Raw genomic sequence first — 14,890 nt, forward strand, 5'->3', positions numbered from 1 at the left:
GAGCGGGGCTACTCTTCATTGCAGTGCACGGGCATCTCATTGTGGTGGCTTCTCTTGTTGCGGAGCATGGGCTCTAGGTGCACAGGCTTCGGTAGTTGTGGCACACGGGCTCAGTAGTTGTGGCTCACGGGCTCTAGAACGCAGCCTCAGTAGTTGTGGCGCATGGGCTTAGTTGCTCCGCGCATGTGGGATCTTCTGGGACCAGGGCTTGAACCCATGTCCCCTGCTTTGGCAGGCGGATTCTTAACCGCTGTGCCACCAGGGAAGTCCCAGAAGTCAAATTTTTTGAAGTTTCAGTTTAAACACTTGAAAGGGTCAGAAGGGCAGTTAAGGAAACTCTTCCCCTTTTCTACCAACTTTTATTTATTACAAAAATGATGTAACATTAAATAGAATGTAAAAATTCATCCAAAATCTCACTGGGCTAACACATTGAAATATTCCCATTTTCTTCTCAGCCATTCCTATGCCTTATTTTTGTAGGCAGAGGTCTACATACAATTTTGCATTCTGCTTTTTTTTTTTTTTTGGCTGCACCACTCCGCGTGTGGGATCTTAGTTCCTCAACGAGGGATGGAACCCACGCCCCCTGCATTGGAAGCCGAGTCTTAACCACCGGACAGCTAGGGAAGTCCCTCTGCTTTTTCACACAATGTTATATTGTGAGCGTTTTTCATGTTGTAACCTAGTCTTCCTTTTTTCATGGCATAATATTTCTGTCAGTAGCCATCTTATCACTTCTTGAACAATTCCGGTCCCTGAACATTTATTTTTCTTCGACCTTGTTCTGGCATCATAGTTTACACTTCAGACATGTCTTTAGAGATTCGTTACCTTATCATTGCTTCTCAGGCGCGCAGCACCGTCCAGTCTGTGGGCCCAACTATCTCCATTGCTGTTAGGAGTGTCATCGGGCCACAGGAAAACACCAATGAAGGTCTTGCCTGTTCTCTTTAATTTTTGTTACTTTTCCGGTTGCCTCCTCGTCCCAATCTGCCTTGCTCCAATTTTAGGGAGGTTGACCCTTTATCCACTGATCTCCAGGTGAAAAGGCTCCCATTTTGGGAGCGCGTGACTCGGGAGTCGGGAAGCAGCGCCCGTCTTGCCGGGTTTGCGCCCGGCCACGCCCCACCGGCCCAGCTCTGCCCCGCCCCGCCCGCGGGACTACACTTCCCAGGCAACCCTGCGCGGCGAGCGCGGCCGCAGCTTCCAGCAGCCGGTTGGGACGCGGACGCCGAGGCGCAGGCGGGACGCAATGGCTGCGTGGGGCGAGCGGCTGGCCGGTGTGCGCGGGGTGCTGCTCGACATCTCAGGCGTGCTGTACGACGGCGGTGAGGGCGGCGGCGCGCCGATCGTAGGCTCTGTGGAGGCGCTGGCGAGGTGAGTGGGCCGCGCAGGCCGCCTGGAGCGCCCGGCGCTGTGCTCAGCCGGGTCCTGTGGGCCGCTGCCGGGGGGCGGGGCGGGGCTGCTGCTCTGGCCCCGCCCCGCCTGGCGAAAGGAGGGCTGGTCCCGGGAGGATCGCGCTGCAGCCGCCGGGTGTGACAGGCAAAACGGCGTGCCTGGATGAGCACCGGGACACTGCTGGTTAGAGTTGCGCCCCTGTCCAACAGCGCAGCCCCATTCCTTGCCTTTGAGCGCTTGGAATGTGGCAAGTCTGAATTTAGATGTGGTGTAAGTGTACAACCCACACTGGATTTCGAAGACTTAGTGAGAAAAAATGTATAAAGTTCATTGTATTGTTTTATATTGGTTACATATTGAAATGATAGTAATTTGAATATGTTAGCTTAAATAAAATATATTAAATTAATTCCACCTTCTTTTAACCTTTGTTAATGTGGTTACCAGAAAACTTTAAATTACATACGTGGCTGGCATTGTAATTCAGTTGGACTGCCTTGACTGTCTGCTTAGACGGTAGGAGGGCGTCTTGCCCACCAAGTCTTGTGCACAGAGGACACTGCCAGGACCACTGTTGGCACCACTGGGCCCTGGGCTTTGTAATTGCCACTGGCATCGCAGAACCAGAGGGTAAGAGGGGGCATGGGGTGAAGTGGAGGAGGAAGTGCCTTGCATCTGAAGGGAACAGTGGCTGCAAAGCCTGAGGCGGAGGAGAGCTCGGGAGGAGAACTCAGCAGATCGCACGCACTCACGGAACTGAAGAGAGAGTGGGGACTAGCGAGGGTGCTCAGGGCTACAGCAGGCAGGGACCTGAGGGTCACAGAGAGCTGTCTGGATTCCATACTGGGTGCAATGAGAAGTCACTGAAGATTTTAGGCAGGAGTGTCGTGTGATCTGATTTATGTTTTCAAGACATTTAAATGTAGAAATTGAAACCATATAAGTAAATGAAAACAGGAGAGATTCCCTTTGAAATCTTGGAGTAGGAGAATACCTTTGTAGCTATGCCTCAAAATCTAGAAATCGACAACAGCAACAAATCAACAGCCCAATAGAAAGATGCACAAAGGATATAAACAATTCATGGGAAAGGAAAACAAATAGAAACAAAAAGGAAAAGCATAGGAAAGATGCTCAGCCTTACTCGAATAAGAGAAGTGCAAATTAAAACTATCCTGAGATGCCTTTTTTCATCAATTTGAGAAAATTGGCCAAAATCCACAACTTTGGGAACGCATTCTCTTGGTGAGAGTTTGTGGAAGCAGACCCTGTCTTATATTGCTTGTGGAAGATGCATTTGGCATGATCTATCAGCGTACTGCCTCATACATGAGAAATGACATAGGTGGGAGGTCATTCATGGCAGTGCCTTGAGAAATAGCAAAAGACTGGAAACAGCTCAACTATCCATCGCTAGGGGAGTATTACAGTCTATCCTTCTACACAGTGGAATTCCATGCTGCATAAAAAAGAACGAGCATGCCTGCTATGTAGACGTGCTGTCAGTGAAGACAGGATGTGCACTGTGCCGTCTTTTGGGTGGAAAAGGCAGAAATGCAAGTGTGTATTCCTGCTGGTGTGTTTGTATAAGGAAACTGGAGGGAAGAGCTTCAACCTGTGAAGAGCTGGAAGGCAAGTGATTGGGGAGAACTAGGTGGTTGGGGGTAGGGATGGGAGCAAGGCTCTTCCCTCGGTAACTTTGTATATAAACATTTTTTAAAGTTTTGAACCATGTGGATGTATTTCCCATTCAAGATATCAAATTACAAATATTTTGTCAATTTTGTCTCAAAAAGTGCTGGAAAAAAATACTGCACCAGAAAACAAAATATTTTAAGAAGATCTCTGGTTGCAAAGTGGAGAATGAGCTGGCAGTGGGGCAGATGGCCGGGCTCCAGAGGAAACAGGGGAACAGCCAGTTGGGAGACCCTTGGGTGGTCCAGGGAGACATGATAGGGCGTGGACTAGGGGGTGGCAATGGAGATGAACAGAAGGGGGTGAATTAGATGTTTTGGGAGTAGGACCAATGGGACCTGCCTATGTATTGGATATTGCGGGGAACAGGGAGAAGATGAAATAAAGAATGGCTCCGGTGTTGGACTGGAGCACCTGAGGGGATGGAGAGGGGCGCAGAGGGGTGCAGGCAGGTGCCATGATGGCCCTTGACACAGTGCTTGGCACACAATACACCCCATAAGTATGACAGTTAAACGTCACATCCCATGTTTGTTTGTTTGTTTTTGTGAAAGAGACAAACTTTATTGAGCCCTCAGCCCTAATTCTTTTTCTCCTGCACAGTCTTGGTTCCCCGGAGACACCCAGTCCGGTGGGCAGCAGTGAGACCCACTTTCTGGCCAGCAGAGGCATCTCTGAGGATGGTAGAGGCTTTGCCGATATGGTGGTGGTTGCCACCTCCAAAGGGATGCTCAGCAGGGTTCATGGCCACACCCCGCACACATGGCCAGCAATTCCTCTTTGCCTTATACTTGTGGTAGGCACGGCTGGCCTTCAGAATGGGTTTGTCAACGCGGCCACCTCTAGCCACCACACCGACCACAGCTCTGTTGGTGGAGGAGATGACCTTCTTGGAGCCCAAGGGCAGCTTCACTCTGGTCTTCTTTGTCTCAGGGTTGTGGGAGATGACAGTCACATAGTTCCCAGAGGCTCTGGCCAGCTTGCCCCAGTCACCAGGCTTCTCCTCCAGACAACACACGATGGTGCCCCCAGGTACGGTACCCGCCGGGAGCACATTGCCGATGCTCAGCTGGGCCTGCTTGCCACAGTACATGAACTGGCTGGTGTGGATGCCCTCGGTGGTGATGAACATCTCTGTCCGCTTCTTAAAACGGTATGGATCCCGGAAGACCACCTTGGCAAGGGGCACGCTGCAGCCCGGGTCGTGGATGGTGTCCTTCACGATACCCTTGATGCAGCTGTGTTGCTTGGCAAAGTCCATGGTGTGCAGAGACGCGGCATCTTTCGGTGCTTCACGTGCACGCGGAACGTGGAGCTGGTGCCCTTCCTCTGCCCACAGACCCCGCGGCCCACGGCGGCAGCCTGCTGAGAAGTGCGGCCGAAAGAGCACGTCCCATGTTAGTACAGGAATTCCTGTTACACGTGCTTTTAATTTTTTAAAAATCAGGGCCACTTAAAAAACAACAACTTTATATTAAAGTACACATCTGTTCTTCTGTTGAGGGGGTGTAGTTTCCTGTTTTCAGTTATTTTGAATAGTGCTGCCATGAACATTCTAGAACATGTGTGGTGAATGCATGGATGCATTTCTGCTGGGTACAGGCCTAGGAGTGGAATTGCTGGTCATAAGATAGGCATATGTTCATTGCTAGAAGATGCTGTCAAATCGTTTCCCAAAGTGGTATATGTGAGAGTCCCCGTGGCTCTGTGTCCTCACCAACACGTGGGTTTGTCAGTCCTTTGCATTTTATTTATTTATTTAAACTAATTTACATTTTCATTCATTCTTAAATGTTTTAAAAAGTTAATTAATTAATTTTATTTTTGGCTGCTTTGGGTCTTCATTGCGTGCGGGCTTTCTCTAGTTGCGGCGAGCGGGGGCTATTCTTCCTTGTGGTGCGCGGGCTTCTCATTGCCGTCGCTTCTCTTATTGCAGAGCGCAGGCTGTAGGTGCATGGGCTTCATTAGTTGTGGCATGGGGGCTCAGTAGTTGTGGCTTGCGGGCTCTAGAGCGCAGGCTTAGTAGTTGTGGGGCACGGGCTTAGTTGCTCTGCGGCATATGGCATCTTCCCGGACCAGGGCTCGAACCCGTGTTCCCTACGTTAGCAGGCAGACTCTTAACCACCAGGGAAGTCCCGAAGTCCTTTGCATTTTAGCAGGGTCATTTTTCCCTCAAAAACCTGAGAAATAAAGTAGGTCAAGGATATGGACAGAGCCTCGGTCCCTCCCCGTCTACCTTCTGCTGAGGAGCACAAAATGGATTCAGCAGTGGCTTTGGAATAGGTAGGGCTGATTGTGAGCCCTTGTTTCCAGTCAGCAATGTGGGTCTGGTGTGCACCCCTCCCGGGCCAGTGAGGCTCCAGGCGTCTCCCAGCACCAGCAAAGCTGGCTGCTCTCAGAGAGTGCTTCCTCTATGCTGGGCGTCCCTGTTTATGTCATGTAGTCCCCCTAACAGCGTGGGGGTGGGAGGAGGTTATCTCCCTCAATCAGCTGAAGCCACTGAGGCTCAGGGCTTGCTAGGGTCTCAGCTGGGATGGCCCAGGGACCATGGGAACCCAGGTCTGCGCGACTCCTAACCGCTGTGCTGGTCCCATACTTAGAGTCCTTTGAGGGAGAAGCGGGCATTGGAAAAGGTCAGGGGCTTCTCTCTAGCAGTCTCCCCTGGGTGATGCTCCCCCCGATACACTGTCCAACTAACACCTGCACAGATTCCAGGCTGTGACTCGAAGGAGGGTGATCCCTGGGCCTTTAACCTCTGTGGGTTTGGCGCTGGCATCTTCCAACAGATCCCCGGGAGTTGTTTGTCTTGATTTGCTTTAATTCAACTGGTTTATCTAGCTGGAGTGTCTTTGGTAGCAACTACACTGTATAAATCTAGCAGCGGTATAATAACCGGATATACTCACAGTCCTAAAATACATCCCAGCCAGTTTTGTAGCTGAGAGAGGGGAGAAGTGCCTTCCCCATAGTGTGTGGGACTGTTTCCAGTGAGGGGACGTAGTTCTCATTATATCAGGGGAGTTGATCGTCCTGGAGGATGAGGCCTGGCCCCTCTGAACCCTCCCTGGGACTCCATGCCACAGGACCACGTCCCCATGCATTTTCCTGCTCCACCGGGGCCTTCCCGAGTGACCCTTGTGGCCTCTTCTCTCCCTCTGCCCACTTCACCCCCTTGCTTCCAGTTATACAGACTTTCGGGGGGTTTTCACTGACCAGCCCCTTAGCAGCCCAGCACCCGCAGTGCCTGGGCCCTCCACGCTGCGGCAGCCTCTGGCCCTCACCCACGTCCCTTTTCTCTCTTCAGCTCTTGTGCTGGCTCTTTAAAGGCTAGGCCCCTCCGCCCAGGCCCGGCCTCCAGTGGCCAGCTGATCACACTCAGGCCCAAGGAAGCCGCCCATGCCCTCCTGTGGGGCCCCTGGAGCCCAGCATCCAGAGCCTCCTGGCAGTGAGTGTATGTGGGCAACTTCCCCCAGTAAAATCCGCCTGCTTTTGGAGTTTCCCTGGGGATGTCAGACTTGGGGACACGGCCCTTTCCTGGGCCAGGCCCTGCTGGCCAACGTGAATAACGCCAGGCTTCCACCACTTTGTGTAGTTTTTGCAGCCACAGCCTGCACTCTGTGGCCTCCTTGATATGCAAGGCTGGCTTTGAAGTCACAAGGGAGCTCAGAGGAAGTTCCCAGGGTGAGAGCAGCGCTGCAGAGGGGCAGCTTGATGGGGGTCCCGGGGCCCAGGGGGGCGTTTGCCTCCATGGCATCTCCCCAGCTGCCGCGGGTTCCCAAACAGCACCTTCTGTTCTGGGAACCCCGGAGGGGGTGACTCACCACTTCTCTTCCTAGACTTTCTGTGGTGACAGGTGTCCTCAGGTTTTTGGAAAGTTTCCCACCTGTTTGGGGACACAGAGCACATGGGGAGTATTAGCTCTGCTTTTTAAAGCAATACCGACCACCGTAATAGCAGTCACTGATGATCAAGCTACCTTCAAAACCAGCCCTTTTCAAAGCCGGAACAGAGGCTCAGAGAGATTTGGGAAGTGGCCAAAGTGGAGAAAGTGGCTGGGCCAGGGTTCCCTCCCTTCCTGCCCACTGTCCCCCGCCCTGCCCCGGTCCACCTGACTCCAAGCCCCAGTTTTCCCTGCAGTAGCACACTGCTTCTCATTAAAGATGCACTTGTTCTTTCATCCACTCGCCCAACAAATATTTATCGAGTGCTTCTTTTATACTAGAAACACCGCTGTAGGCAATGGGACAAGGGGCAGTGAGTGCGGCAGATGGAAGTCCCTGCTCTCGGGAAGCTGACCGTCCAGTATGGGGAGAGCAGCGTAAACAGCACCCGGAAAGGCTAGTGTCAGGTGGAGAGAGACTGAGCCGCCAGGGAGATGGGGAGCCCGTGATGTGTGAGCTGGGCTCTGAAGCTGTCATCTGGGCCAGGAACGTCCCAGATTGGAGAACAGGAGGTCCAGGCTTCCTGGAGCCGCTGGGCACGTTGCTGGCCAGGTGGAGCCCTCTTACTGTGCTAGGACTTGTGGGTGGGCGTGGTCATGGGACATCTGTAACCGGCCTGGGTCCCCCCATCAGGCCCTTTATTGGAGTCCATTCTTGGGCAGTTGGGCTCCCCGAGGGGAGCCATTCAGAGGCAGGGCTGGGCACAGCGGGGGCTGCAGGGACCGGCCCCCGGGCTGGTCAGCACAAAGGGGAGCCCCAGAGGCATCTGCATGTGAAAGGCGGGTGGGCATTTACTGCATCCTGTCTCGGGCCACTAAAGCACATCTGCTGGGCCCAGCGCGGCCCAGCCTTTTTGCGGCCGGCGGAAGGAAGCAGGCTCGGCCTTGGCCCAGGGCAGCCTCATAAAGCAATTCCCACCCAGGACTAACGGACCCGCGACCCATCCCTCCAGTGTGCGCCAGGAGCCCCGGGACCCTGTGAAAACCCAGGCCCCTCCCAGCAGGTCTTAGAGCCAGAGGAACAGGGCCCGGGAACTTGTCAGAAGTGCGGCCTAGGACCAAGGCCCTCCTTGATGCTCGGCCACCCTGGCTCCATCGGGCCCAGGAGTGGTGGTAATAATAGTAGCTACCAGGACTGTGAGAGAGCTGGGAGCCTCCCTGCGTTGCCTCGTCCCATCCCCCGTGTGGCCCAGCACCTGCCAGAGGGAGCTCTTAAGGCTATCAGAGGGGGCGGGCCATTTGTTTGAGTTCGTTTAGGCCAACAACAGCTTTCCTGACTCACCCTGGACCTTGGACAAGGTGTGTTTGTTGAGAATGCCCTGTCACTTGTGCTGCCGTTTCCTCTCTGCAGGTGAACGAGGCTGACTTCAGAGTTGGGGGCCAGGTGAGAGAACGATGCTCTCTTCCCAGGCCGAGTACTGGTTTCATAACATCCACAGTTTAGGCTTCCCAAGGCAGACGTGGCTTCCTTCTTGTAAACCATCCCACTAGCGCAGGAATGTACTAAGTAAAAAGTCCAAATCGTCACCAGCCCCATCCTCGTCATCCCCCCAGGGGGACCCTGTAGCTCCTTCCACGCATTTTCCTCTGTGTTTCCCCCAAAGCGCAGGGGATTTTAAGAAGCCGCCCCTCCCCTGGCTGGCTCTCGTCCAGTTCCATGGTCCCCCCATCACACCCCTCCACGACCCTCCACTCCTTGGGCAGCACTGATGCTCAAAAAACATGTTCTGTTGGTTCACAGGTCACTGGAGGCTGGAGTTCCCCGCAGATCCCGAGCCAGTGGTCTCAAGCTTATGTCGCCTCAGAGCATTTATCTCCTAAATGAAATCTGAGGTAGAATCCCCCCAATTTTAAAAACAGATAAAAGAGCAATGTTTGAATGGTGTGTATTTTCTCTGTTCAAATCTGTAATACCGATTATGAGGTCAGTCCATGAAAATGATGAAAGTGTCTTTTTTATTTTTTTTTTGGCCACACCCCACGGCAGGCGGGATCTCCACCAGGGATCAAACCCGCGCCCCCTGCAGTGGAAGGCGGAGCCTTAACCACTGCAGCTGCTTCTCACTAGCTATCTATTTTACATTTGGCAGTGTATATATGTCTATGCCACTCTCTCACTTTGTCCCAGCTTACCCTTCGCCCTCCCTGTATAGCACAGGGTGATCAGCTCGGTGCTTTGTGACCACCTAGAGGGGTGGGACAGGGAGGGTGGGAGGGAGGGAGACGCAAGAGGAAAGAGATATGGGGATATATGTATATGTATAGCTGATTGACTTTGTTATAAAGCAGAAACTAACACACCCCTGTAAAGCAATTATACTCCAATAAAGATGTTAAAAAAAAATAACAGTACTAAAGCCTGGGGCAGTGGACAGCTCAACGGTACATATGTGGATAATTTTATATTTGTGGCTGGAAACAACCTGCGTGTCTATCAGGAGGGGACAAGGGAATAAATTATGGTTTATCCAGACTGCGGAATACTCCCCAGCAGTTAAAAAGAGTGAGGTAGCTCTGTTTGGTGTTGACATTAGTTTATATGAGGTGAATGTTGCATATAGTCAGTGAAAAAGTTACAGAGTAATGTGTGAAATACCATTTTTGTTCTGAGACTTAAAGGAGACACAACCGCCCTCAGGTAGAGCAGTAACAGAACTGTGACCCTGACTTGCGTGGAGGGAAACCGAGGGACATTGTTGTGAAGCCACCCACGGCTCCACTGTCACGACAAGGGCTGTTTCTGGGTTTCTGATCTCAGCCTTGCTGGGCAGGAGCCACCCTATGGAAATCAAGGGCAGCCAGGCTGGGGGTTCTGGAGCAGAGTTAACGGTTTATGCCAAAGATGCTGCCTATGGAAATCAAGGGCAGCCAGGCTGGGGGTTCTGGAGCAGAGTTAACGGTTTATCCCAAAGATGCTGCCTCTGGTAGGAAGGCCTTGGCTGATTAGGATGTGAGCATGGCACGGGTCACTCATGGGGCCCACAGGTGGAGTCCTGATCCCCCAGCCCCCCAAGGGTATACAGAGAAGCCGTATTGGCAAAGCCCTGCCCGGCCCCTGCCTGTGGCGCTGTGCAGGGTGACTTCCCGCCACCCTGGGGCTGGCAGGATGCAGCCCTGTTTATAGAGGAGGAATAGGGCTTGCTCAAAGCCACCTCAGGAGGAAGGAGAGTGGGGGCCAGACCCTTAGCAGGGCAGGTGCTGCCCCTAAAGGAAGGTAGGTGTGAGCTCTTGTGGGCGAGGACCTGGGTTTCAAGTCCCAGCTCTGCCCTGTGGTTGTCATGTGGTCTTGGGCAAGTTCCTTAGCCTTTTTGTGCCTCAGTTTCCTCTTGTGGGGAGCTGTTGTAACTACTGTTGGGGCTCCCTCTGTCCTGGGCGCTCTGGGATGTCTGCCAGGATGAGCCAGCGCCGGTTTACCCCAGGTTCCATTTGCTGGGTTGAACTTTGCCCTCTTTCTTAATGGTGGCCCTGGGCGAAGCTCTCTGGGCTCCGTCCAGCAGGCCTCCCTCACCAGCTGGCTCCTCCGGCTGTCCCAGTTCCCTGGGCATCTGTCTTCTTGTCCGACTACCTGCCTCAAGGGCCCAGATGTCCCCAGCACCCAGCCCCGGGCCTGCTAGAGGTGTGGTTGTCATTGTCACCACCATCGTCTTCACTGTCATTCACTGAGTATTTGCAACATGCCAGGTGCTTCAGGACAGTCCTGTCAAGTAGCTACTGCTAGCGCCCCATTTTACAGATGTGGAAACTGAGGTTGGAGAAGGTTAGGTGACAAGCCTTGGTCACACAGGGACAAGGTGGCAGAGGTGCTGAGGGTGTGTCTGCTTCCCGAGCCAGGCTCCCACCTTACCTGAGAATGCCTGGCTCCGTCCCCTGCAGCGCCCAGCACTTGACCAGCCTGTGACCACGTCAGGGGAGGGCTAGCTGGTGGCTAACCTTCCAAGGCTGGGGAGTGGACCAAAGAACCCATGGCTCCCAGAAATGTGCCCTTAGGTTCCTTGTATCCCTCTGGGCCTCAGTCTTCCCCTCTGCGAAAGGAGCCACTAGGTTAGATAATCTCCAAGGTCTCCTCTGGTTTCTAGATTCCCATGCACTTCATTCTAAATTGAATTTATTAGTAACTAGTAAAGTGATGTTGCGGGCTCAGCGTGTCCCTTTGATCTGAGCTCAGAGGCCCAGGCAGGTCAGAGAGAACATACTGGGTGGCGGGTGAGGTAGCCACGGGTGTGGAAGGTGTGCCACGTGTTTCATAAGGGCCCTGGCTTCAGGCCTAACCGACGTCTGTTTGACCTCGTTGCTGTCCCCCTGAGGTCGCTGGCTGGCTAGCCCGGCCTGAGAGGCTCAGCCAGGGCCACCTCCATGCGTCACCACTGCTCTTGTTCTCTTCCCTCCATCCAGACTTTGCACTCTGTTTCTTGCCTGGACTCTGACGACACAGTCTGCCCAGCAGAGTGTCTGATGGAGAGTGGGAGGGACCTCCAGGGACCTAGCAGCTGGCTGTCAGCCTGGCCAAAATGTCTACTCTGGTGGGTCGGTGGAAAGAAGGGGGAGATGCAGCAGGCCCAGCCAGAGCTACTGGCAGAGGCCTTACCGGTGTCCCTCAGCATTCGTGGCCCCGTGGTGATGCCGGCACATGATAGGGCTCATGGCGCGTCCTCTGTGCCCCACCCTGGAGAGCCAGAAGGCTAGGCGCTACTGTTACCCCATTTCATGGTTGGGACTCAAGACTCCCAAGAGTCTGGCCTATGGATGCCTGGCCAAGGGCATGTGCAAGGTGCAGGTGCCAGACCCCAACTGGGGAGCCAGACCCCATTCTCATGGGGGAAAAGCCCTTCTGTTGCTGCTCCAGCCAGAAGGCATCTCCCTGCCCCGAAGCTGAGGCCCTACATCAGGGCACATGGGGAGCTGGACCTGGTTCCTCTCAGAATCAACGTGGGTGCCCCTTGGTGTGTGTGTGACTATATTTTTCTTTCTTTCTTTCCTCCTTCCCTCCCTCCCTCCATCCCTTCCTTTATGACTGTATTTTTCTACTGCAGAACTGCCCCTGCTCTGTTCATGGGCTCCTGTTTGACCTTCTATTTTTAAAAAATTGGGTTCTTAGAACAAATATGCACTTTGCGAGTTTCAATTTTCCAAATGTGTGTTTTCAATCTCTGTGGCTATCTAAAAGGAAAGCAGCCACAGACCTCAAAATCAGACAGTGGCCGGCGCTGCCGTGGAGCTCTGCTAGGTAACGAGATCTTGATGCTGGTGGATGGGGAAGCTGAGACTGATGTTCTCTGAAGGTCTCGGCTGGGCGCTGCCGCCCGAGTTTCGGTTCATAATGACCCCCCGAGGTGTTGTGGGTGTTCTTTCCTTCTCTGAGAAACTGAAGCATATCTGCAGCTGTGGCCATTTCAGTAGTAACAGGGGCCTCTTCCCCATCAGGTAGCGTCTTGAGTTGTAGCCCCAGGGGCAGAGCGGGCCTGGGTCAGGGAGGCAGGAATGAGGGGAGACGCCCCTCTCCTCCCCTACACCTCCCTTCCCTCCTGGTATGAGTTTCTTCTGTCTCAGGAGAGGATTCCAGGCTACTTGACATAGAGGTGGCTCTGGTAGGAGACCAGAATTTCAGCCCAGGGTGGGCCTGTGGACCTCACACAGCTCTTTTGAAGACCAGCCCAGGGATGAGCAAAATCAAAAAACACAAACCCTGCTTCCTCTCCGATGGGGGAGAAGTCACCCATCCCCTCTGGGTGCTAACCTCATTTGTCACTTCACGTTTGACCTGCCAGCCTGCAGCCTCACCTTCCCACCCAGGAACCCACCCAGCCTGAGGGTTCCTCCCCGTCGCCGTCCTGTTGGGTTCCCTCCCCCGGGGCGGGGGTGAGATTGGGAGTCGCCATCAGCCTGGCCTCCCAGACCCTCCACACGTGCCCCCTCTGTAGGACCCAGCCCGTGCCCCTCGGAGCCCCACGTGGGCGCAGGTGGTGAGAGCGGGGGAGGGGAGGTTGTGGCAGCTGCCATGCACCTCGCTGCTTGGTCACAGGGTGGCTGGGGCGAGGTGGGTGAGTGCCCTGCCTGCTCTGGGCAGTTGGGTCAGGTAGAGCGGGGAGGGAACTAGGTTGGGGGAGCCTGCCTGCCGGCCACTGGCCGATGTTCTCGGCTTACATTCGGTGAGCACTTACTGTGGGCCAGGCCCGAGCAAGCGCACTGCAGGTCTCATTGGAGCCTCACAATGTGAGGCTGTTATCATCCCCGTTTTCCAGATGAGGAAACTGAGCCACAGAGAGAAGAAACAGCTTGTGGAGGTCCCACAGCCATTAAGTGGCAGAACTGGGACCAGCCCACAGTCATCAGACTCTGAAGCACTTCCTGGTCGCCTCTCGGCCACCTGGCCTCCCGCTCAGTATTAGAGCATCTTTCTTAGGCATTTGTTCCTCCGCCTGCAGAAGGCGTGACTCACTCCTCACCCTTGTGCCTAGGCCCATCCTCCGGCTCCACTGTGCTTTCTCTTCTGGAACCCTTTAACAACCTTGCCCCAGGAAGGATTAGAGACGGGCGCTGGAGCAGTGCTGTCCACAGGCAGGATCGGCAGTGAGCGTGGGGTTTCTTCCTGAAGTTCTCTGGAAAGCAGAATGACTTGGTTGCATTACCAGGTAGGCCCATCAAATCCAGAGTTTGGATCAGTTAAGTGCTTCTCATAGAAAAGCACTGCTGTGCTTCAAGGGCTGTGAAAGCCAAGTGGAAAGAGGACGAGCTCTGCCCGGGCAGGGGCCGGGGTCTGGGGGGCTTCCTGGAGGAGGGGACATATGAACCAGGCTTTGACGGATGGGTAGGATTTGGCCATAGAGGAGGGTGAAGGCAAAGACTCAGGGTGATGAGAGGGCCTTCCGGGTCAGATGAAGGTGACAGATGGCTGGGGTGGGGTGGGGTGGGGACCGAGCTAGGAGGGGCCTTATCCAGGGCAGCCTCCTCGCCCCCTGCCCAGCCCCTCTTTGGCGAGCCCAGAGGGCATCAGGCTGTGGAGCAATGCCAAGGTCAGTCAGGATGTCCAATAATCGTCCTAGCACTCTACCTGCTACGGAGCGATAATGAGAAGGTTTCCATTATTTTCGGGTGAGCGCCCCTGGCAGATGCCGACAGCCAGCAGATGTGTGAGGTCCGAGGTGATTTGCAAGGGACCAGTTCGTGTGATGCTTGGTAATTGCATCAGGCGACGTCGTCACTCAGAGCTTGTCCTGGCCTCCGGGATGAGGTAAAGGTCAGTTCAAAGAGCCGTTGCGGCCACGGGAAGTAGGGGCAAGTACCCACCCTCTCAGGGGGTCTGGGGAGGGTGCAGTGGACTGAGGCCGTGGTCTCAGAGGGGCCGTCTGGCCAGAGCCCGGCTCTGGGCTGCCAGGACCCTGCGGTAGGCCCCCGTGCCCAGGGTCCTTGGGTGTCAGGGGATGGGGTGACATGTCATGTTCTGGAGCTGGGCCCAGTCCGATGTTGAAATCCTTTGGATTCACTCCCCTCGGGAGGCCCTTTGCAGACTGTGCCGTGGCCCTGAAGCCACGCCTGGCTCCGGCTTTCCTGACATTGGATTCGCGTGTTCCAGGCCTCCCAAGTCTGAATCTGACCTCTGGCAGCAGACCCCTCCAAGAGATGCCGAGGCTTTGGTTCCTTGGCTGTCTTAGTCTGCCATAACAGAATACCACGGCCTGGGGGCTTAAGCACGGAGGTTTAGCTTCCCACAGTTCTGAAGCCTAGGCATCCAAGACCAAGGGGCCGGCAGGGTGGGTCTCTTACTGGCTTGTTCGGTGGCCACCTTCTGCCGTGTCCTGACACGGCCTCTTCTCTGTGCTTGCAGGGAGATCTCTGGTGTCTCTTGCTATAAGCACA

At 54.4% G+C, this 14,890-nt stretch overlaps 1 protein-coding gene and 1 pseudogene across 2 annotated transcripts in view; one reads left to right on the forward strand and one right to left on the reverse strand.

Annotated features, from left to right (window-relative positions):
* Positions 1 to 1,162: 1,162 nt before the first annotated feature.
* LHPP (phospholysine phosphohistidine inorganic pyrophosphate phosphatase) overlaps positions 1,163 to 14,890 on the forward strand; it is a 139,949-nt gene continuing 126,221 nt past the window's right edge. The window contains exon 1 of one of the 2 annotated variants that reach the window (XM_089898320.1): positions 1,163 to 1,380. In XM_089898320.1, the coding sequence (XP_089754446.1) occupies positions 1,256 to 1,380 (125 nt within the window). In that variant the 5' untranslated portion in view covers positions 1,163 to 1,255. The remainder of the gene's footprint in view (positions 1,381 to 14,890) is intronic. The other variant, XM_022568494.3, reaches the window with a different exon arrangement.
* Positions 3,421 to 13,497, reverse strand: LOC149747343 (large ribosomal subunit protein uL2 pseudogene; annotated as a pseudogene).

The sequence above is a fragment of the Delphinapterus leucas genome, chromosome 16 (assembly GCF_059928025.1).
Source record: "Delphinapterus leucas isolate spDelLeu-1000000601 "Yukka" chromosome 16, BTC_Dleu_Yukka2, whole genome shotgun sequence".
Classification (NCBI taxonomy): Eukaryota; Metazoa; Chordata; class Mammalia; order Artiodactyla; family Monodontidae; genus Delphinapterus; species Delphinapterus leucas.